The sequence below is a fragment of the Solanum pennellii genome, chromosome 11 (genome assembly GCF_001406875.1).
Source record: "Solanum pennellii chromosome 11, SPENNV200".
NCBI lineage: Eukaryota > Viridiplantae > Streptophyta > Magnoliopsida > Solanales > Solanaceae > Solanum > Solanum pennellii.
The window spans coordinates 59,012,394-59,035,383 of record NC_028647.1 but is presented as its reverse complement, the minus strand read 5'-3'; the positions used below and the strand labels follow the sequence as shown (position 1 = coordinate 59,035,383).

The window sequence follows — 22,990 nt, the reverse complement described above, 5'->3', positions numbered from 1 at the left end:
CCCCCCCCCCCCCCCCAAATTTGCATACTGGTAGGTTTTGCTGTCCGTTTCTTTCTATCAATTCTCTGTAAGGATATGCCCTCTTGTTTCACTAAATCTTCTGTTGTCAAGTGTTGTCCTTAGACTTCCAGTTAATGATTGACATTCTTCTTTATGGTTTGAAGTCCAGTTTCTGATATTATTCAAATGATCTTGAAATATTTTCCTTCCTTGGTAATTCTGATTAAATCCTGTGCCTTATTTGTTGGCTACTGACTTAAGGGCCACCTTTGACAAATATTTTATGTCATTTTGAAATGGAAGTGTTATGAAGTTTTTGAACTTTCTAGTTGTAGGACAGCCTGATGTAGTAGTCAATGTGAACTCTGAACTTTCTGTTTATTCTACCTCCACCAGACCACCACCTTCCCTTTTTATTGGGAAATGGTAACAAGTACCCCCATTGCCCTCCTTTAGAACAATATATACATACTTGCAAAAATATTTACATAATTGAACCTTCTACTTGAGCTTGCAGGTTTTGTCCGGTTGTAAAGCCAAGCATTTTAAATTTCTCCTAACGGTATTTTCTATGACTATATGCAGATTTGAGGATGAAAAATCTGTTTCTAATCTGTATGAAGAAATGTGGGAGGAAAATATGAGTAGTGAACGAGTTACTCTTCAATTGTACTTGGGGGAGATCGTTGAGCTTATCAGTGGAGGAATTATGTCATCCTCATGGTCTCGAAAACAGAAGGTACTAATGATCTTTCTTATATTCACTCCCAATTCTAGATAAGTGCATGAAAATTTAACTATCTGCAGTTTTCCCTTTCACCTCAAAGAAAAAGGTATGTTGGGCTGTTTCAAGAGTTTTACTATCTTATTTATCATGCAGGCTGCTCAGGCAGTAAGTAAGCTCTGTGACATCCTTGGTGAGGTGGTTTCCTCACAGCACCATGTACTCCTCTCATCCCTCTTGAAAGAAATCCCTGGACGCATATGGGAGGTAGGAATTGGCACTTCTTACCTTTTTATTTCCTTGGGTAAACTGGTATAATTTCTTCTCATTCACTCCATTCCAGTTTATATGGTAGCCTTTCCGTTTTGGGATGTTCCAAGATCTTATAAAATGATTCTGCTTATAGTAATACTATTTTATGCATATTTCACAATTTTTTAAAGAATCTACATCACTAAACTTTTTCAACTTTTGAATTTTGTAATATTTTCTCAGCCAAACTAGATTTTCACTTGGTCATATATATATATATATATATTGTGCCACTATATTGTTAGAGTTGGAATAAGTATATGTAATCCTACTTAGAATAGGACTAGGAGTAAGAACAAGAATAGTAATAGTGTGTGTGTGTGTGTGTGTATATATATATGTGTGTGTATATATATATATTTATTGTGCCATTGAAGAGCTAACTGGAGTACGCCTGGAACGACGAACGAGGAGTATGAGTATATTGTTAGAATTGGAATAAGTGTAGAATAGGACTAGGAATAAGAACAAGAATAGTAATAGTATATATATTTCCTACTTGATAAAGGATTATAATCTAAGTTGCTCAGACTCTTCACTTTTGGTGCCACATCCGTGCTGACACTACATGGGTGTGAGTGTGGATCAGTGTCCGATTTGGTCGACTAATTTTGGGTACGTTGACTAAAATCGATGGAGAAAGCCTGGACAGTTTTAATGATTTCTATAATCAATACAAAAGCTAAGGTGAAATTGAAAAAATGGGAATACATTTTGTATAGAATTTTATATGTCATTCATTTTCCTTTAATTTTTATCCAAGATTCTCCTCAAGTTCTCCACATAATATCTCATAATTTAGGTTTTATAACTCTATTTTTAGATATTTTAGTTATATTTAGGTGAATCCCCGCACCCGTATCCATACATAGATCCATATCCCCAAATCTTAAAAATTAGATCATGAAGGATCCGACCTCTAGATCCACACCCGTATCGAACACCTGCATTCGATTGTAGTGTCTATAAATAAGGTCTCTCATAAATATAGATACAACAATTCATAATACTACTCTCTTATATTTCTTACATAGTATCAGAGTCAGGTCGATTCGCGTTTGGACTCTCGGTTCACTCCTCTATCGGGCCTGTGGGCGTGAACGGGGGTGTTAGAGCGGGTAAAAGTCCCACATTGGTTGGGGAATGAATTGGGGTTGCGTTAGGCTTATGTGATATGTCTTATATGGTATTAGAACATATCTTTTCGGTGATTACTTTTTTCATATTTAGTTTATGAAGAACCATACCATCATTCTGGTGACTACTTTCTCATATCTTATTTATGTAGCACCGTGCAATCATTTTGGTGACTACTTTTTCATATCCAATTTGTGATTTTGTGTAGCACTGTGCTATCCTTCCGTTTACTACTTCTTATTTGATTTGCGTAACATCATTTTTTTTATGACTACTTTCTTATTTGTGTAGGGTCGTGCCATCATTGCGATCCTACCCATGTAAGTTCTCTTTCTTTAAGTAAGGTCGTGCCGTCAATCCAACTCTACCCATATAATTTTGATTTTTCAAGAGGGTCATGCCATCATTCAGACCCTACCCATATAATTCTCTTTCTTAGTAGGGTTGTTCCATAATTCCGACCCTACCCGTATAGTTTTATTTCTTATATTGTTACCACTTTCGGCCATCAAATCTAATACTCCGACGCATGAGCGTGTTTTGGTCAATCGACTTATCTATTGATTCCAAGATGATCCATATATTTATACCAAATTTTGAGTACTTTTTGGTGACCGCTGTACTGTGAAAAAGTTTATATGGAGAAGCCACTTAGTTTTGTTACTTGGGGGGAAGGGGGGCTAGTAGCCTTTGTATGTAGATTGCGTAGTTCACTCTATGGTCTGATATAGTCTTCTCAAGTTTGGTTTGGGAAGTTCAACATTAGTAATTCAAGAGTTTGAATGACACATAGTGGGGCTAATCATTTTGTGTTTTATCAGCATTTTGCATAAAATTCAGTATTTCATGAGAAGACTAAGCACATTGAGATTGACTGTCAATTTGTGAAGCCGAGTGATCAACTTGCAAGTATCTCCACCAAGCTCCTTTTTTTTTTTTGGGAACAGGTAACATTTTGTGTGTTAATAACAAACTACACAAAGGGTGTGTAGTCCCCCATATTCACATCCAGATGGGCAAAAAAAATAAGCTCCTAGTCCTTAATCTTCTCGTAAGGAGTCGAGTACATCGTTAGCTGTTTCGAACTCCTCCATTAAGCTATGTTTACACCAAAAAAAAGAAAAGCCCTAAACATTTCAACTTTAGTTTCTGAATACTAATGGCTTTCTCTTCAAAACAAACTTTGTTTCTTTCTCCCCACACAGTCCACCAAATACAAGCTGGGACAATTTTCCATCTCTCTTTCTTATTGGAGGGATTGGTATCACTATTCCAACATTTTAATACATCAGATACTCTTCTGGGCATAGTCCAACTAATTCCCATCAAGTTAATGAAAATCTTCCAAAACTGGTCAGTCCAGCTGCAGTGAAGAAAGAGATGAGAATCGTCTCTGCTTCCTTACCACAAAGAAAACACCTTGAGCAAAGAATGAAACCTCTCCTCGTGAGCGTATCTTGTGTGAGTACAGCTTCTCTGGCTAGCAACCAAGAGAAGCATGCAGCTTTGTGGGGGATCTTAACCCTCCAGATCATTTTCCAAGGCCATGTCCCACTCTGATTGTTTGAGGTTGAGAGGACTCTGTATGTTGCTTTCACTGTAAACTTGTTCTCTTTATTCCTTAACCATATCAAGCAATCTGCTTCAGTTGATGTACCTTTGAACTGTTCTAAAGTTTCGAAGAAGCTTGCTAGTCTGTCGATTTCCCAATCATTTAAAGCTCTTCTGAAACTCAAATTCCAACCGTGTTCACCCCAAACCATTTCAATTGTTGAGTTTTGTTTTTGATTGAGGGAGTATATGTCTGGATAGAGCTGCTTTAGGGGACCTTGTTCGATCCATTTATCATTCCATAAATCAAATTTCCTTCCATTACCAGTGCTGAACATGGTTTTTGCGAGCAATTTGGGCCACAAGTTCCTTATGGATTTCCAGAGACTAACTCCATAAGGACTATTGCTTACTTTGGTAGTCCATCTTCCATCCAGACCATATTTTTCCATGATTATTTTCTTCCATAATGGCTGATTGTCTGAGTTGAAGTTGCATAACCATTTCATCATTAAATTCTGATTCTGGATCTTTAGATTCTTAATTCCAGCACCTCCTTCCTTCTTGCTGGTTTGACAAGACTTCCAATTGAGAAGATGTATTTTATTTTTCTTGTTGTTCCCTTCCCCAAAAGAGTTCCCTCTCAAGGAGTCCAACCTTTTCAAAACACTGGCGGGAACAGGAAACAGAGACATCATGTAGGTAGGCATTGCATCCAATACAGCGTTAATCAAGGTAACGGTCCTCGTATTAATTACATCTCGGTACATATGACTTCTATGCACCAGCTTGAGGGGGAGTGTTAGAATTGGAATAGGTATATACACTCTAACTTTAATAGGAATAGGAATAAGAATAGTGTATAGTTAGTTTGCTACTTGATAAAGAATTGTATTGTAGTGTTTATAAATAGAGTCTTACTATAATAATGTAGATGCAACAATTCAATAATATTCTTCTCTAATATTTCTCACATATATAATACAAATTCTTATCATCTTAGACTCTGTTCAATCAAACAACATCAGATAAAATGAAGTAGAGGAGTAATATGCTTCGATAGACCCTTTGCTTAGAGGTGAGGTAAATATGTTGTTTCCAATAGACTCGTTCAATGTCTTAAACTTTGTTCAATCAAACAACCCGTGAGATAAAAAAAAAAAAAACATGTCATAATGAGATCTGGGCAGGGTAGTAGTGTATGCAGACGTTACCTCTAACTCAGAGGTCAGGTAGAGAGGTTGTTTTCAATAGACCCTTTGCTCAAGACATAAATAGATTAAAGAAAACGTAATACAAGAGATAATAGATTTAACAACAAATAGTAGCAGAAAGTACTACAACCAAATAATACTACAAATAAGCTTACATGAAACAAAAGATATCAACAAAATAGAAGAATAAGAAAGTACAAGCATAGCCATAAGCTGCTAGTAAGGGCACCTCGACAGTGCACTCCTACCTACTAGCATGAACATACTTTTACCTACTACCTTTTATCATAATTTGCATCCTACGCACCTTTCTATTCTAAGGTCATGTCCTCGGTAAGTTGCAACTGTGTCAGTCTTATCTAATCATCTTTTCCAATACTTCTTCAGGTTACTGCTGCTCCTTGCATCTTATCTTCTACTGAAGTCACTCCCACTTTCTCTCAGATATCGTCATTTTTAATCTTATCCCTCCTATCTACCACAACGTCCTCATCTCTACCACCTTCATTTTCTGAATGTGAATGTTCTTGAGTGGCCAACACTTTGCCCTATACAACATAACTGTCTAACCATCACGTTGTAAAACTTGTCTTTAAGTTTAGTTCGCAACTTTTATCACACAAGATTTTGGATGCAAGCCTCCATTTCATTCACCCTGCACTAATACGTTGAGTGACATCCTTGTGTATCCCTCCATCTCCCTAGATAATAGACCCAATATACTTGAAATTACCTCTCTTTTGGAGGGCTTGTGTATCAAGCCTCACTTCCACATTAGTGTCGTGTGTCACCTCACTAAACTTGCGCTCTAGGTATTCTGTCTTGGTCCTGCTCAACCTAAACTCTTAAGACTTCAGGGTGTTTCGAAAACTCCAACTTAGCATTAACTCCTGCATGAGTATCGTCAATCAAAATTATGTATCTGCAAGTAATATACACCATGACACCTCACCTTGAATTAGTCGTGTCAATACCTCCATCACCAAGACAAGTAAAAACGGGCATAGGGTTGATCCCTGGTGCAACCCCATCAACACTGTGAATTGCTCTAAGTCCCTTCCAGCTATTCTTATCTAGGTCTTAGCTCCATCATACATGTCCTTTATTGACCTTGCGTGCGCAACAGGTACACTACTAGCCTCTAAGCACCTCTCTAGGCACTTTGTCGTGAGTCTTTTCTAGGTCAATGAACACCATGTGTAAGTTCCTCCTCTCCCCATACTGCTCCACTAGTCTCCTTACGAGATGACTGGTTTTTGTAGTCGAGCGCGCTGACATATGTTTGAACTGGTTCTCAAAAATACTCACGAGCCTCCTCAACCTCAACTCGACCACCCTCTCCCAAACCTTCGTTGTGTTGCTTAGCAACTTGATACCCCTTTAGTAGTTGCAATTCTGAATGTCTCCCTTGTTATGAACAACGTTGCCACAATATAATACAAAATTTAAATTGTCAAACTCTGTTTCCAAACTAACTGTCACGTTAAATGAAGCAAAAGGAAGTACTGTGTTGTTTCTTAGCATGTTTTTTCATGTTGTAAAGTTTTTTTTTTTTTGAGAAATATTGTAATAGTATTGTTTTTTACCTATGATCACTACATCATGCTTTGTTTATCATCAAACTGCTTGTATGTGTATTGCTTGTGTGTATGTATATATGTTAAATTACTAATATGTATTAATGATCATATACTTCCAAAATGACTAGTTTGTAATCCTCCTACTTTGTAGTGTTGTGGTCATCTAAAATCAGAGGGGTAAGAGAGTTCTAGTTGGAGGAATTTCATCTTAGAGTGATTTCTGAATTATGATCCCATGTTATTCTTTTATCATACTAAAATTAATTTCATAAACGAAGATCAGTATTATGATTATTTTTTTGTTTAAATCCAATTAATATGGAATATGAGTATATGGCAGTGAATCCAATAAGAAAATTATGTGTAACACTTCATATTATAGTAGTGGGGACACATGTAGTATGTGGAATAGGACAACTTATTGCATCAAGTAAGCAACTAGAGAGATGTTGGGATCTCAAAGGATAACTTTGGTTGACAGAGAGGGGACTGGGGGCTGAATGATATGTATTGGTGTAACACTTCATATTAGATGCATACCTATATATACAACCGAGTGTATATGTAGTGTATACTTCGACCATGTTTGGTAAACTAGATGGCTGAATGATATGTATTGGTAAACCATCCCTTTTTGCAATCTTTAAGGCTTAATTTATCACCCGGATCCTTTTACTTAAGCCTGTACGGAATATCGTGCTTATTGTCTAATTATTATGATAGTGATAACTTAACAGAAAAATGCATTAATGTGATTCAGGGAAAGGATGCAGTACTCTCTGCATTGTCTGCACTCTGTATGTCGTGTCATAAATCAATTTCTGCTGCTGATCCTGACATTCCAGATGCCATTTTGAGTCTTATATTATCTGCATGTTCAAAGAAAACAAAGAAGTATCGTGAAGCAGCTTTCTCCTGTCTTGAGCAGGTATGCAATCTTTTTTGCCTGAAATATCTGACAGTAGTTATGTGAATAATCTTCTGTCTATGAAATATTTACATTTTTTAATAAAACCGTGGTGTCTGGACTAGTTGCCACCTCCCACAGGCAACAGGTACTCGATAACTCTTTCTACTAAGGGTAGGACGGATGGGAAGAAATCACCTAGTGTTTTGTCTCTACTTGAATTTGAACTTGAGGGTTGAGACCTCAGGTTCTGAACCCACTTCATGGGAAGTAGATAAAAGTTTCAGTTGAGAGAGCTTTGGAGAAAAGCATATTTGTCATTTTAGTGTCTTATCCTGGGACTGTTTTCCCACATTGATTGCGGTATAAAATTATACTTCACATGTTCCTATTTATATGTCACCATTTTAGATTCACGTCTATTAAGAAATTATTTAAGTTTACTATTGTACCCTTACTAAGTGTATACTTGAAGTTAATTTTTCAATAAATGAATATAAATGAGTTTATTTTGTTTAATTAGATTGACCAATGAACATGAATTGATCATTTAGTTTTTCTATGTTGGTCAAATTCATACTTTCAACGCTAATAACTCTCAAGGGTAAAATAGGAAGAATAGTGTTATTATGTATACAATTGTGTTGTATATAATCCTGGGATTGTTAATCTTGGAAGCAGAATCTTAACCAAACGCAAGATAAAATAATTGTATCTTTTCCTGGATTGCTATCCCTAGTGACACAATTTAAACCACCCTTAAGTGAAATGAATTAAACCTTCATAGTTGAATAGTATCACATCATTCAGACACATTCAACACAGGTAGATAGGATTTTGAAGATCCGATCTTTTAGCTTCTTCCATAATCCAATAAAATATGCTTTAGATAATGTAATTATAGAAAATGGAACTTTATTGTGCAGCAGGCACTGAAAAGATACTGACATGCATGATATGCCTACTTTGCATAGGTATATTCTGAAGCAGTATCTATGTGGTATAGGTTCAAAGCCTCATTAAGATATTTGCTTGTAAACTTTGTTAATTTTTCTGAAACCTTCAGGTGAGTTAACCCCCCACCCCGCACACACAGAATCTCTCTTCTATGTAAAAAGACCCCCAATAGTTGAAGAATGCTCAAAACCATAACTTATGTCAAGAATGTTCAAGATCTTGCACCAAAGGGATGAAAGGTGACAATTATGTGTAGCAAGAAGTGGATAACCGGATATATACATGCTGGATCTAAAAACAAAGCTTTCAATGAAATAGAATACTTGCATGTATTGTTAAGCTGGAGCACTGGGTTTTGGCAAACTGGAACTCTCTTGAGGACTCCTTGCTATTCAATCAGAAATTCCAGAATTTTTTCAGAGGAAGAGTTTTCTACCTCAAGGAAATGTTATGTCATATGGTATATAGTTAAATGGAGCAACATAATTGTTGAGGATCATACAGCTGACACCAAATTGCTTGGATTAGTTTTCTAGAGGAAATGCATGTCATATGGTAAAGTTAAATGGAGCAACATAGTTGCTGAGGATCACACAGCTGACACCAAATTTCCTGGATTGAGGCATAGTAGTTGTTTGCATGCTATAATTTGGAAGGCAAGGAACTTACATTATACTGTTGTACTGAAAGTTACAGCAAATCAAATGGTCTTTGGGATATAGGTTGGGCAAAATAGGTGGTTTTAGTACAGATGTTGTATGCCGATAGGGATGATCTTTGCATCCTTGCTTGCTTTCCATGTACACTACAAAATAATCTGGGTAGAAAGAAATTTACTTATGCTTTATCTAGATTCTGCTTTTTATTGTCTAGTTTAATATTTGATCATTTTGTGTAACGTTTTAACTTCTTCATGTTTCATGGCATTAAATAATCTTTCCTTTGGTCGTCTCTCCTTTCAGGTTTTAAAGGCGTTCAATAATCCAGACTTCTTCAATAAAGCTTTTCCACAATTATTTGACATGTGCAGTTTGCAAATTAATACGAGTGGTCAGAATAATTTGTCCAGTGACCTTAGAGGAGGTATTGCATAAATTATCTTATTTGTCATTTCCCTCACTAAAGATGTACGACAATTAATGATGCATATTTTATTGTCTTTGAATCTGTTAGAATAGGAATAGGAACAAGAATAATATATACAATCCTACTTAGAATAGGAATAGGAATAGAGATAATATATTCTATATAGAATACTACGTAGAATATGATTGTATTGTCGTTTTCTAGTTGGAAAAGGAGTTTAATATAGTGTCGATAAATATGGTCTCAATGTAATAATGTAGATACATTATTCAATAATATTCTTTTCAATATTTCTCACATGGTATCAAGTCTCTATGATCTTGGTAGAGAACCAAAGAGCTTCCGCTGCCGGTAGATGGCTATTACCCATATATTGTCGCCCGTCTGGCCAACGATTATATTAGCAAAAGTTGGGTCACCATGTATCTTTCCAGTCACTGTTTTCTCATATATCTTATTTGTGTAGCACCGTGCATCATTGTTGTGACTACTTTTTCATATCTTATTTGTCTCTTGTGACATCTTTCTGGTGACTACTTTCTCATATCTGATTTGTGTAGCACCACCATCTTTGTCGTGACTAGTTTTTCATATTTGATTTGTGTAGCAACGTTCTTTTCGGTGAATCTTTCCTATTTGTGTAAGGTCTGTGTCATAATTAAGACCCTACCCCTACAATTTCTCCTTTTTAGTAGGGTTGTGCCGTCATTGTTGTGACTACATTAGGTTTTTGGTGTAAAGAATAGAATATAGAAGAGGAGTTCCAATTAGTGGACTTCATAGGCTCTCTGTAAGTATTTCCCTTTCTTGTAACAGTTTTTTGGAGGTTGCCAGCATAGCCCTTAATGCTGAGGAATACAAAAAGTTACCAGTTTCAAAAAAAAAAAAATCGACCCTACCCATATAATTCTCTTTCTTAGTAAGGCCGTGTCATCATTTTAAGCCTACCTATATAATTTTATTTCTCAGATTGTGACCACTTTCGGCCATCAAATCTAATAGTCCGACGCATGAGCATGTTCTTGATACAGTGACTTTCTTGTTTAAATTGACTCATCTATTGATTCAAAGACGATCCATATATTTTGTACCAAATTTTGAGCACTTTCCGGTGGTTGTTGCACTGTGAAGAAGTCTATATGGAGCAACCACCTAATTTTGTTGCTTGTGGGGGGGGGGGTTAGTAGCCTTGTATGTCGATTACGTAAGTCACTCGATGGTCTGAAATAGCCTTCTTAAGCTTGGTTTTAGTCTTCTTAAGCTTGGTTTGGGAAGTTCAACACTGTAATTTAGGAATTTATCACTATGTGGTTAATCGACATTATGCATCAAATCCAGTATTTCATTAGAAGACTAAGCACATTGAGATTGTATGTCAACTTTATGAAGTCGAGTGATTAATATGCAAATATCTCACCAAGCCTCTCATCGGTCCTTGTATTAACCATATTTGTAACAAGCTAGGTACATATGACTCGTATTCACTAGTTTGAGGGGGAGTATTAGAATAGGAATAGGAGCAAGCATAATATATACAAATCCTACTTAGAATAGGAATATGAATAGAAATAGTACATAGAATCCTACTTAGAAAATGATTGTATTGTAGTGTCCTTGTTGGAAAAGAAGTCTAAAGTAGTGTCTATAAATAGGGTTTCAATGTAATAATGTAGATACACAATTCAAGTTAAAAGCTATGAAGTCCAAATTGAAAGAATGGAGTGCAAGAACATATGGGAATCTAGAAAAAAAGAAGGAATTGCTCACCAGAATTACCGAGTTCGATTGTATTCCGCAGAATAGACCTTTAACGGAAGAAGAAGTTGTCCAGAAAGCAAATGTGGTCAAAGATTTTGAAGATTTTGCAAAAAAGGGAAGAGAAAGCTTGGAGACAAAGATCAAGATCATTGTGGATTAACAAGGGGATAAGAACACTAAGTTCTTTCAGAAAATTTCAAATGCTCACAAGAGGATAAATCACATTGATAAACTAGTAGTAGAAGGACAAGAATTCGTGGAGGCTGCTGACATCAAAAGAGAGATTGTATCCTTTTACAAGAAGTTGTATAGTGATAGTGAGAACTGGAGGCTATCTTACAACATGAATTAGTTCCCTTCTATCAATACAGAAAAAACAACAAGAATTGCAAAAGAAAAACTTCTGAAGAGGAAGAAGTCCTATTTGGGCTTAAGACTTGTGTCATAGACAAAGCACCAGGTCAAGATGGATATTCTATGGGTTTTTTTTTGTAAAATGCTGGGAGATTGCGAAGGAAGATGTGATGGCAACTATTCAAAACTTTCATTCGCATGAGCTTTTTGAGAAGAGCTTTAATGCAAACATACATAGCTCTCGTTCCAAAAATGAATGGTGCTAAGGAGTTGAGAGACTTCAGACCAATCAGTTTAGTAGAAAGTGTCTACAAGCTGATATCCAAAATTCTCACAGAAAGACTAAAGAAAGTGATGCATAAGCTAGTTAAAACACAACAGATAGCCTTCTTGAGATGTAGGCAAATCATTGATGCAGTTCTCAATGCTAATAAGTGCCTTCCTGAGATGTTGGCAAATATTTCATTGATGCAGTTCTCATTGCTAATGAGTGTCTAGATTCAAGAATAAATGACAAGATTCCAGGAGTTATGTGCAAATTGGATATGAAAAAGCATATGATCATCTCAATTGGAAATTTTTGCTTGGAATCATGAGAGGATGAGATTTGGAAAGAAGTGGATGAGATTTTGCATAAGTACTGTGATTTTTAGTGCTAAAAAATGGATCTCCGGAAGGTTTCTTCCTTTCTGATTGAGGACTGAAACAAACGAAAGGTTTAAATAATATGATAAAGATAGCTCACAGTACTGGTTCGATAAGGAGCTTTAATGTTGTAAAGGATGGGAATGCAAGTGTGGAAATCACACATTTACAATATGAAAATGATACTCTTATCTTCTATGATGCAGAGGAGAAACAACTCAAGATTTTGAGGGTAATCCTTAATCTTTTTGAAGCAATTTCTGGTCTCCACATCAATTGGAGGAAAAGTCACATTTTCTCAATCTATGAGGTGAACAGAATCCAACAACTTATAGAAGTTTTGGGAGGAGATGTAGGGAAGTTGCCAATTATCTATTTGGGGATGCCTCTGGGAGCAAAAAGCAAATCCAAAGATATTTGGAATGGAGTGGTGGAAAGATGCGAGAAGAGATTGTCCAGATGGAAAGCACAATATTTGTTGAGAGGGGTTGATTATTCAGTCTTAGATGCCTTGCCAACTTATTTGATGACAATTTTCCCCATTCTAGCCAAAGGACGAGAAAGAATTGATTCACAAGGAGAAATTTTTTGTGGAAAGGAGATAAGGAGTACAAAGGATTCCATTTAGTTAAATGAAAAACTGTAATCCTATCTAAAAGCAGGGGGGTTAGGTATCAGAAATTTGAGAAAACATGAAGAAAGCTTGCTTATAAAATGGCTGTGAAGATTCCCTAAAAAAGAGCACACATTTGTTATGGCATCAATATGTGGGGGTCAATCAGAAACTTGGGGCATGTTTTTTTTGAAAGAACAAGCTTCAATGTAAATAGTGGAAGGAAGATCATGTCCTAGGAAGATGATTGGTTAGGAAGTAGCAGTTTCAAATAACTTTTTCTAGATATTTATCCACGAAATCAGCAACAAAGGTCTACTCTGCTAGAAATATTGACTCCTGAAGGGTGAAGGGTGGAGCCAGACATATAGAAGACTGATGCAAGATTGTTAGGTGGAAACAGGGGCGGCTCAACGTAATTGGGGACCTAAAGCGAAATTTCAATTTTTGGCCTAATATATAATATACTTTATATAGGTATTTATTCAAAAAAAAAAAAATTACACTATTTAGATGGAAATTATTAGTACTTAATATTGTTTTTATATTTTTTTTTCAGTTACTAGTTTTAGGTAAGATTTTATCAACTCAACATTGAAAAACATCCTTTTTAAGTGAGGCAATTATTATATGTATTGTTAACATATTGCTATAAGTAATAAGTTGATAAATATTAAATAAAGATAAGAGTAAGAACCATGGAATTTGACACAAGAAGTTGATGACTTGGTATACCTCATTTTAATATGCTTATACTCTAGTAATGATTGAAACTAAAATTTAAAAAGAAATAAAAAAGAATTTGTAATTCACGTTTTCCAACACTTTTCACTATTAATTCTTATTTTTAACAAAGTACAAAAGATGTTAAAGTGGATAAAATAATTTATTTTATAAAAGATTATATTTTTTATCATAAATAATTAATTTTTCTATAAAAATTTAAACACATAATTTAATCTTAACAAAATTTGGGGCCCCCAAAAGGCAAAGGCCTTAAAGGCCAAAGCATAGAGCCGCCCCTGGATGGAAAGACTAGCCGAATTTTATGGTACCTTAGAGCAATATACAAGAACAAAGGAGGAGAAGATACTCTCACATGGAAATGCCATAATAAAGGCTTTTTCACGGTCAGCTCTGCTTATAAGAGTTCAAATCAGTGGGGTCTCAAATTAGTTTCTTACCTTGGAAGCTTATATGGTAAGTGAAAATTCCCTACAAAGTGGTAGTCTTCACTTGGCTGGTAGTGAAAGAGGTTGCTCTAACTCAAGAAAACCTCATGAAGAGGGTACAAATGTGTCCAAGATGCTTTTTTTGTGAGCAAAAGGCCGAGACAATCAAACATCTGTTTTACATGGTAAAGTGGTGAGCCAACTGTGGAACTTATTTACTAGTTTCAGAGGCGTAAGGTGGACTATGCCCAAAGGGGCAGGTTAGGTTCTAGTAAGCTGGAACAGCGAAGGGAGTGGTAGCACAAGCAAAAACAGATAAAGAATTCTCCGAGCAGTGAATGGTGGACCATTTTGAAGGAGAGAAATTCAAGATGTTTTCAATGTTTCAGTAGTCCTTTGCATAGGATTAAAATGAACTGCATTATCACTTTTTGCTATTAGTGTAGTTCGGAGTATATAGATGATCCTGTTACAATTGTAGACATCTTAGGATCTTTATAAGATGAGATAAGGTCCTAGTTCTTTTTTGGGTTGCTGAGCCTACTCAGTTGTATGTAGCTCTGTGATATAAATTCTTTGGATCCCAGCCTCAGTGCTGAAGGTTAATATACAAACTTGTTACCTTTGTCAAAAAGAAAAAATGAGTATGCTTACCGAGTTGAGATGACTCACAGTTGATGGCGAATAAGTGGAATGAAAGAAGTACCTTTTTAAAAAAATTTAAATAGGTCGGACTCAGCATCTATGAAAGCATCTCCGAGGAGTTGATTAAAAGGCAATCTGTGGGTGATCTTGGAAGACTGAGATTGTAAAGTCCGTCTTCTTAATTAAGCTCAATATATCTTTTTTGTCCCATGCTACAATCTTATCTTACGACAAATCCATCAAAAAGGTTACTGAATGATTTAGTGTTTGAGATGAACAGCTAATGGATGAGATTAAGAGGCAACCAGGTGCATAAAGAGAGGAATCTTATGTCAAAGAGGGTAAAGGGGTCAAGTAACCTACTTCAAGTGTCTTAGTCTTGGATCGATTGGTCAATGTGACTTCCAGAAGGGATTTAGAATAAGAAATAGTTGAGAAAAGAGATCTATTATCAGAGAAATAGGTAGCACGGAGTTATTGGTTTGGACAATAGAGGCAAGTTGCTGATATGTCCGCTAATGTGACTCCTTTACTTAAGAAACTCAGTCTATTCAGATAAGGTCAAGGAAACCATCATATTGCTCAAACCACCAAAAACTTTCTTATAGTTCAATGCTTCTGAATCCAGATGACTATCATTTGTCTGATTATGACTTTTTATTATTTGCAGAAGGAGATGAGAAGGAGGATTTTTCTTCTGCGCATCATAAGATAGTAAATTGTGTAACAGCATGCATTCACATAGCACTGGCACCTGATATTATTAAACAACAGAAGAACTTGACTGATTTTTTCTTATTTTCACTTTCACCAAACTTTTCATGGCCAGGTATTGCCTTCACAACATTATTTATCCTTACATTAGAGTGAAACAGTTTTGCCTGTTCTGATATACTTGTTTCCTTTCTGCAGTGAAAGTGTCTGTTTTTTCGTCAATTAAAGAGCTCTGCTCAAAGCTGCATACTGAGACAGCTGGTTCTCAAGATTCTTCTCAATATCACAGCATAGTTTCTTTTGCCCATGAGGTGATTCATATCCCAAAGTTGCATTTTTGTCCTCTCTAGTACTGTACCTGGATTCTTATTAAAATTCTGGTCTTTTCAGTTGTTCTGCAAAACCTCTGTGAAAGTACTTGAAATTATACAAATAGTAAAAATTGCCCAGGTATGTCATCTTCATCATGCCTTCCTATCTTTCACATGTGTCATTACTACTACTTCATCTCGTCCACTATCTACACCTGATTGTCTGTTATTACGTTGAAGGGAGATATCTCCATGCTGGTGTCTCTTCCTGCCTTAACTTTTTCTTTTCAGTTGTGATATCATCCTTTCTTCAGTAATTCAGCTATTTTTATCTGCTGTTTAGGACAATTAAGTATGGATAGCTGTTGTATACTTAATTTTTATGCAATCCTGTCTTCTGGTTACCGAATCCAATGTCTAGGATGATAGACTTAGTAACTGCTCTATAGATTTGGTATCCTTTCCTGGCTCCTGTAGGTTCCCACTGCAAGCATTTAGCAGTGTTTCTGCATTCAATTAGAAATGTTAATGTGCTGAAATTTGAGAAAAGTTCAACAGCAGACATTTATGACTAGTATTACTCAAAAAAACAGCATTTACGACTAGTAATTTTAATTAGAGAATTCTTTTTAAGGAAATGAAAGGGGATATAGTATATGATTTCTTGCTAAAATTTGGTGGAAGGTTTGAGGTGATAATATTTCGATTGAGTTGTGATGTTTTTGTTTGTTTGATATTTTATTGTGAACCTCAAACATTGTTAACCATGCACAAACTCAGGTTCACATAGCAGCTTCAGAGTGCCTTGTGGAAATGGTGAACTTACTGAAAGCTACCAGGCAGTTGCCTGGTGGAGAAGTGACATTCAGCCGCGAGTTTGTTCAGGTCTATGAAGTGGAAAAGAATGAGCATGCTAAGTCTTTGCTCAAGAGATGCATCGACATCCTCGAAAACCTTGAAAAAGAGCACAAAGTTTCAAGTTGAATTCATCGATTATATCTGGATTACAGCGACGCTGTTGCAGGGAATGCAGAACCCATTGCTGCTGCATTTGGATCTCCTAGAGGCTGCACTCTCCATCCCGTGCGGAGGAGAAAATATGTAGCAAAAGAAAAATAGAAAATCAAATTTAAAGATCTTGAGCCTGCCAAGTAAAGGTGAACATTACTTTACTATAATGTAATGACAAGTCAATTATTAATGGTTAAGTGATTCCGCAGAAATTAATCAATGTAACTTTGAATTTTTTGCAATGTAAATGAAATTTTTTGATGAATTGCTTTTGTTGTTAGCATCATTTCGTTGTTATTGATTTTGAACAGTAATCATTTATGATTATTTAGGATGTCTTAACATTTGCCAAGTTATATTTTTGGTAACTATTTAATCATTAAGTGATACCTACCGGTATAATAGCTACTTTACATTCGATACATATAAAGTTTAATTCTCATTCCTCCACATGCATTGACGGGAATTGTTATAAGAGCATTCGTCGATAAAATGAATTTGCCTTGAATGATCATCTTGTGGCTAGAACTGTCAATACGGGTTATAGCCCATTCCATACGGGCTAATCCATACAGGCTACGGGTCAAGTTGGGCTAGTTCATTTTTTGGTGTGAGTCAAAAAACGGTCAGCCCAACCTACAAGTATGTGGGCCACAGCTTGCGGGACTAGTCCACTTTTTTAATAGTTATATTACTTTTATAATTATTAAATTAAAGTATAAATTATAATTTTGATATATTATCATAAATATCGATAAAACAATATTACATGATATTAATGTTACTACTTGTTAGTCGAATTCACAAATAAAATTATCTTTATAATATTTACTAATTTTTTTTAAGTAAAAGTTTAAATATCTAAATAGAAATATTAACTTAATTTGTTTTTGAGTTTTGAGTCTCTTTAATTTAAAATTTAATATTATATTATATTTTTTCATTATTTTTTATCGGCCCACGGGCTGGCTCTACCGATATTTCTCAAGCCCCAGAAATCAGCTGGCTTATTCAGACTGAGCTAAAAAACCCTTTTCTTAAATGGGCTCTAAATATTTTAGCTAAGCTGTATTAAATTCCGAGTTAGGTCAGGCCGTCCCGATGAGCATAGCCCATATTGACAACTCTACTTGTGGCTATTGGGATTTGAATTAAATTTGTTTTATTCTTAGTGACTTAAATCTACATTTTATCTTAAGATTTACTAATTCAAATGTGAACAAAATATGTTTGGCATGGCGGCTTACAACATTTGTTTTCTTGGTCATTAGTGCTTAACTAATAAGATAAAAAGAGGTTAGGGGTCCATTCCCTTGATCTTTGCTAATGAGAATTTGACTAGAAATTAAACAAAGGTTGTTGAATTAGCTTATTTCGAGTCCGAAGTCAAAAGAGCAAAGAAAATGTCACAAATTTTAAAATGGTACATTAATTTTTGGTGGGCAAAATCGCTCATGAAGGAGTGATTTTATTCTGATAAAGTTGACGTGTTAATTTTAAAAAAAAAACACAAAAATCGTTGTTGTGGCAGCGATCTCATCCCAAAAAAAAATTCTTTTTCCTTAAATGGCTGCTATGGCAGCGATTTGTAAAAAAAAATTAATAAATGTTGCAGGCCAGACCAAATATTGGACCAAAATGCCTGCCTCTATTAACTTTTTTAAGGAAACGATATAGCAATGATTTCAATTTAATTTTTAAAAAAAAAAAAATGTTGCACTCGCAGCGATATTAAAAAAATCACGATATCATTTTGCTTTTAAAAAAAAAATTATATGTCCTTTCAGAATTTGTGACAATTTGTTTTGCCCTTTTAACTTCGGACTCAACTTATATCTTGTGTGTTCTAATTAAAGTATTTTTAGAAATTGAGAATCACATTCAATTAGAGAAAATTTAGTTGGAAAAATCATAAAACCAAGCTCTTTTTATGGTCTTTATTCATGGTCTCAGTATCTATGAGATTATTAACCATATTTTTTCTAGAGGATGTTAATAAATTTTTAAATTCATTTTGTCGTTCCGTAGCAATGAGACAAATGCTTGTCAAAAAGCGTATTTTTCGGATAACGGGAGTATTGAATTTAGGAGTTTATTTAAATTATTTAATGACTTGATTTATAACAATGAGGTAATTTTCTTATAATAATTTTGTAAAGCTTTTACGAAATTTCATTCAGATTAAGTCGATATCTATTACGTTCATCATTCAATTGACAAAAGGAGTTGCTTGGATGGTAAACACTCCTCACTTCCAGTTAGAATGTTGTGAGTTCGAATCATTTAGAGAATAAAAAGGTGAGAGTTCCTAGAAAGTGTAAAAAAAATCCATCCAAACTCTAAATCAAAATGGAAAAAGTAAAATAAAATCTTCGATCCAGACTCTAAATCAAAATGGGAGCAGGTTAAAAAGGATCTTCTAGTGAATTAGAATTTGTCATGTATTACTTTTTAAAAAAAAAATTCAAATAAAAGGTGGTTATTATGTGAATTAGAGTTTGATTTTGTAATGATTAATACTTTAAATTACCTAGTCCCTGATAACTGTCACTTGCACTTATATCCTATATACTTTTTATTATTTATACAAGGGAAAAGAAAATGATTTACCCTTAAATTTTGTCATTTAAAATTGATATAATCCTCGTCATAAGATAGCGCATATATAATATTTTACAATGGTTACCCTTAAGTCAAATTAATAATTTTATTGTTTAATATTTTTATGAAAAAGATACAATCCAGATGGGGCACATTTGATCCTCGTCATATGTATTTTTGTTGACTTTTTTGTTTCAGCAACTAATTTAAATTTATTATTTTGATGGTCAAAATTATTTATGTTTCACTAATTTTCTTGTAAAATTTATTATAGATGCCCCAAATTCGTTTGTTTTACAAATGCAAAAACTAAATTACAATATTGCCAAGAAATAGTTTAATATTGTAATATAACAAAAAAAAAATAGTTTAAAATTTGTTTTCTTTACACTCAAGAATGAAAGAAAAAAATAAGAATAAGAAACTCTAATAATGAAAATCAAAAATGTCAAAAAATAATTTATGTATGAAAATTAAAATATAGCTTCAACTTTTTTAGAAGGATCATATATAGCCCTACATGATTTTTAAAAAAATTAAAAGTTAAAATATAAATATAAATTTAAAACTAATTAATTCACTTATATTTTAGATGAGGGGTATATATGAGCTCATATTGTAACGAAAGGGGTATATATTAGTTATTTGTCTAACGGTAAGGGTATGTATGAGTCATTTGTATAACAGTAAAGATATATATGAGTCATTTTCATAAGAAGATGTATATCAGCTCTAACTGATAAAGTTGAAAGATATATTTGACCATTTTTCCTTTATGCAATTATGATTTGCTTTTGTTAATCAAGTACCTATCTCAAAGAATTTGTTGAGCTATAAAAAACATAACTCTTACAAAAGTTTTAATAATTAATATTGAGGGAACAATCCTCTTGTTTTTGTTTCTTATGTCATTCACTAGGGATGGTGTACAAAATCGAATTGAAAATTAAATCAAATTATAGATTGAGTTACATTGAAAAAAATCGACATATAATTCTTTTTCCTTTAATAGTTGCTACGGCAGCGATTTGTCAAAAAAAAATTAACAAATATTGCAGGGCCAGACCAAATATTGGACCAAAATGCCTGCCTCGATTAACTTTTTTAAGGAAACGATATAGCAGTGATTTCAATTTTTTTTTTTTTTTGAAAAACACTGCACTCGCAGTGATATTAAAAAAATTACGGTATCATTTTGTTAAAAACCTTATATGCCCTTTCGAAATTTTTGACAATATGTTTTGCCCTTTTAACTTCGGACTCAGGTTATATCTTGTGTATTCTAATTAAAGTATTTTGAGAAATTGAGAATCACATTCAATTAGAAAAAATTTAATTGGAAAAATCATAAACCAAGCTCTTTTTATGGTCTTTATTAATGGCCTCAGTACCTATGAGATTATTAACCATATTTTTTCTAGAGGATGTTAATAAATTTTAAAATTCATTTTATCGTTCAGTAGCAATGAGACAAATGCTTGTCAAAAAGCGTATTTTTCGAATAACGGGAGTATTGAATTTAGGAGTTTATTTAAATTATTTAATGACATGATTTATAACAATGAGGTAATTTTCTTATAATAATTTTGTAAAGCTTTTACGAAATTTCATTCAGATTAAGTCGATATCTATTACGTTCATCATTCAATTGACAAAAGGAGTTGCTTGAATGGTAAACACTCCTCACTTCAAGTTAGAATGTTGTGAGTTCGAATCATTTAGGGAATAAAAAGGTGAGAGTTCCTAGAAAGTGTAAAAAAAATTCATCCAAACTCTAAATCAAAATGGAAAAAGTAAAATAAAATCTTCTATCCAGACTCTAAATCAAAATGGGAGCAGGTTAAAAAGGATCTTCTAGTGAATTAGAATTTGTCATGTATTACTTTTTTTAAAAAAAATTCAAATAAAAGGTGGTTATTATGTGAATTAGAATTTGATTTTGTAATGATTAATACTTTAAATTATCTAGTCCCTAATAACTTCCACTTGCACTTATATCCTATATACTTTTTATTATTTATACAAGGGAAAAGAAATCGATTTATTTACTAAATGTTTTCATTTAAAGTTGATATGATTCTCGTTGTGAGAGTAGCGCATATATAACATTATACAATGGTTACCCTTTTCCTCTAACGGAACTCAAAATACTAATTTTAATGTTTAATTTTTTTTAAGAAAAAGATACAATCCAGATGGGATATATTTGATCCTCGTCATAAGTCTTTTTGTTGACTTTTTTGTTTCAGCCACTAATTTAAATTTATTATTTTGATGGTCAAATTTATTTATGTTTCACTAATTTTCTTGTAAAATTTATTATAGATGCCCCAAATTCGTTTGTTTTACAAATGCAAAAACTAAATTACAATATAGCCAAGAAACAGTTTAATATTATAATATAACCAAAAAAATTAGTTTAAAATTTATTCTCTTTACACTTAAGAATGAACGAAAAAATTAAGAATAAGAAAAATTAATAATGATGATAAAAAAAGTCAAAAAATAATTTATCTACGAAAAAAATTAAAATATAGCTTGAACTTTATTAGAAGGATCATATATATAGCCCTACATGATTTTAAAAAAAAATAAAAGTTAAAATATAAATATAAATTTAAAACTAATTAATTCACTTATATTTTAGATGAGGGGTATATATGAGCTCATATTGTAACGAAAGGGGTATATATTAGTTATTTGTCTAACGGTAAGGGTATATATTAGTCATTTGTATAACGGTAAAAATATATATGAGTCATTTTCATAAGAAGAGGTATATCAGCTCTAACTGATAAAGTTGAAAGGTATATCACACCATTTTTCCTTTATGCAATTATGATTTGTTTTTGTTAATCAAGTACATATCTCAAAGAATTTGTTGAGCTATAAATAGCATAACTCTTACAAAAGTTTCAATAATTAATATTGAAGGAACAATCCTCTTCTTTTTGTTTCTTATGTCATTCACTAGGGATGGTGTACAAAATCGAATCGAAAATTAAATCAAACTATAGATTGAGTTACATTGAAAAAAATCGACATATGATTTGGTTTGACTTGATTTTTTATTGAAAAAAAAAACTTAACTATATTTGATTTAGTTAGGTTTCAAATTTTTGGTGGGCAAAATCGCTCATGACGGAGTGATTTTCTTCTGACAAAATTGACGTGTTAATTTTTTTTTTAAAAAAAAAATCGCTGTCATGGCAGCGATTTCATCCAAAAAAATTCTTTTTCCTTTAATAGTTGCTACGGCAGCGATTTGTCAAAAAAAAATTAACAAATGTTGCAGAGCCAGACCAAATATTGAACCAAAATGCCTGCCTCGATTAACTTTTTTAAAGAAACGATATAGCAGTGATTTCAATTTAATTTTTTTTTTAAAAACGCTGCACTCGCAGTGATATTAAAAAAAATCACGGTATCATTTTGTTAAAAAACTTATATGCCTTTCGAAATTTTTGACAATTTATCTTGTCCTTTTAACTCCGGACTCAGCTTATATCTTGTGTATTCTAATTAAAGTATTTTAAGAAATTGAGAATCACATTCAAATAGAGAAAATTTAGTTGGAAAATCATAAAAACAAGCTCTTTTTATGGTCTTTATTCATGGCCTCAGTATCTATGAGATTATTAACCATATTTTTCTATAAGATGTTAATAAATTTTAAAATTCATTTTATCGTTCAGTAG

At 33.6% G+C, this 22,990-nt stretch overlaps 1 protein-coding gene across 5 annotated transcripts in view; it reads left to right on the top strand.

The window, feature by feature from the left end:
- LOC107004601 (proteasome adapter and scaffold protein ECM29) overlaps positions 1-16,956 on the top strand; it is a 57,205-nt gene extending 40,249 nt beyond the window's left edge. For 4 of the 5 annotated variants that reach the window (XM_027913238.1, XM_015202865.2, XM_027913240.1 and 1 more), the window contains 8 exons: positions 586-739; positions 881-991; positions 7,279-7,446; positions 9,345-9,465; positions 15,326-15,484; positions 15,568-15,680; positions 15,760-15,819; positions 16,461-16,956. In XM_027913238.1, the coding sequence (XP_027769039.1) occupies positions 586-739; positions 881-991; positions 7,279-7,446; positions 9,345-9,465; positions 15,326-15,484; positions 15,568-15,680; positions 15,760-15,819; positions 16,461-16,664 (1,090 nt within the window). In that variant the 3' untranslated portion in view covers positions 16,665-16,956. The remainder of the gene's footprint in view (positions 1-585; positions 740-880; positions 992-7,278; positions 7,447-9,344; positions 9,466-15,325; positions 15,485-15,567; positions 15,681-15,759; positions 15,820-16,460) is intronic. The other variant, XM_027913239.1, reaches the window with a different exon arrangement.
- The last annotated feature ends 6,034 nt before the right edge of the window (positions 16,957-22,990 follow it).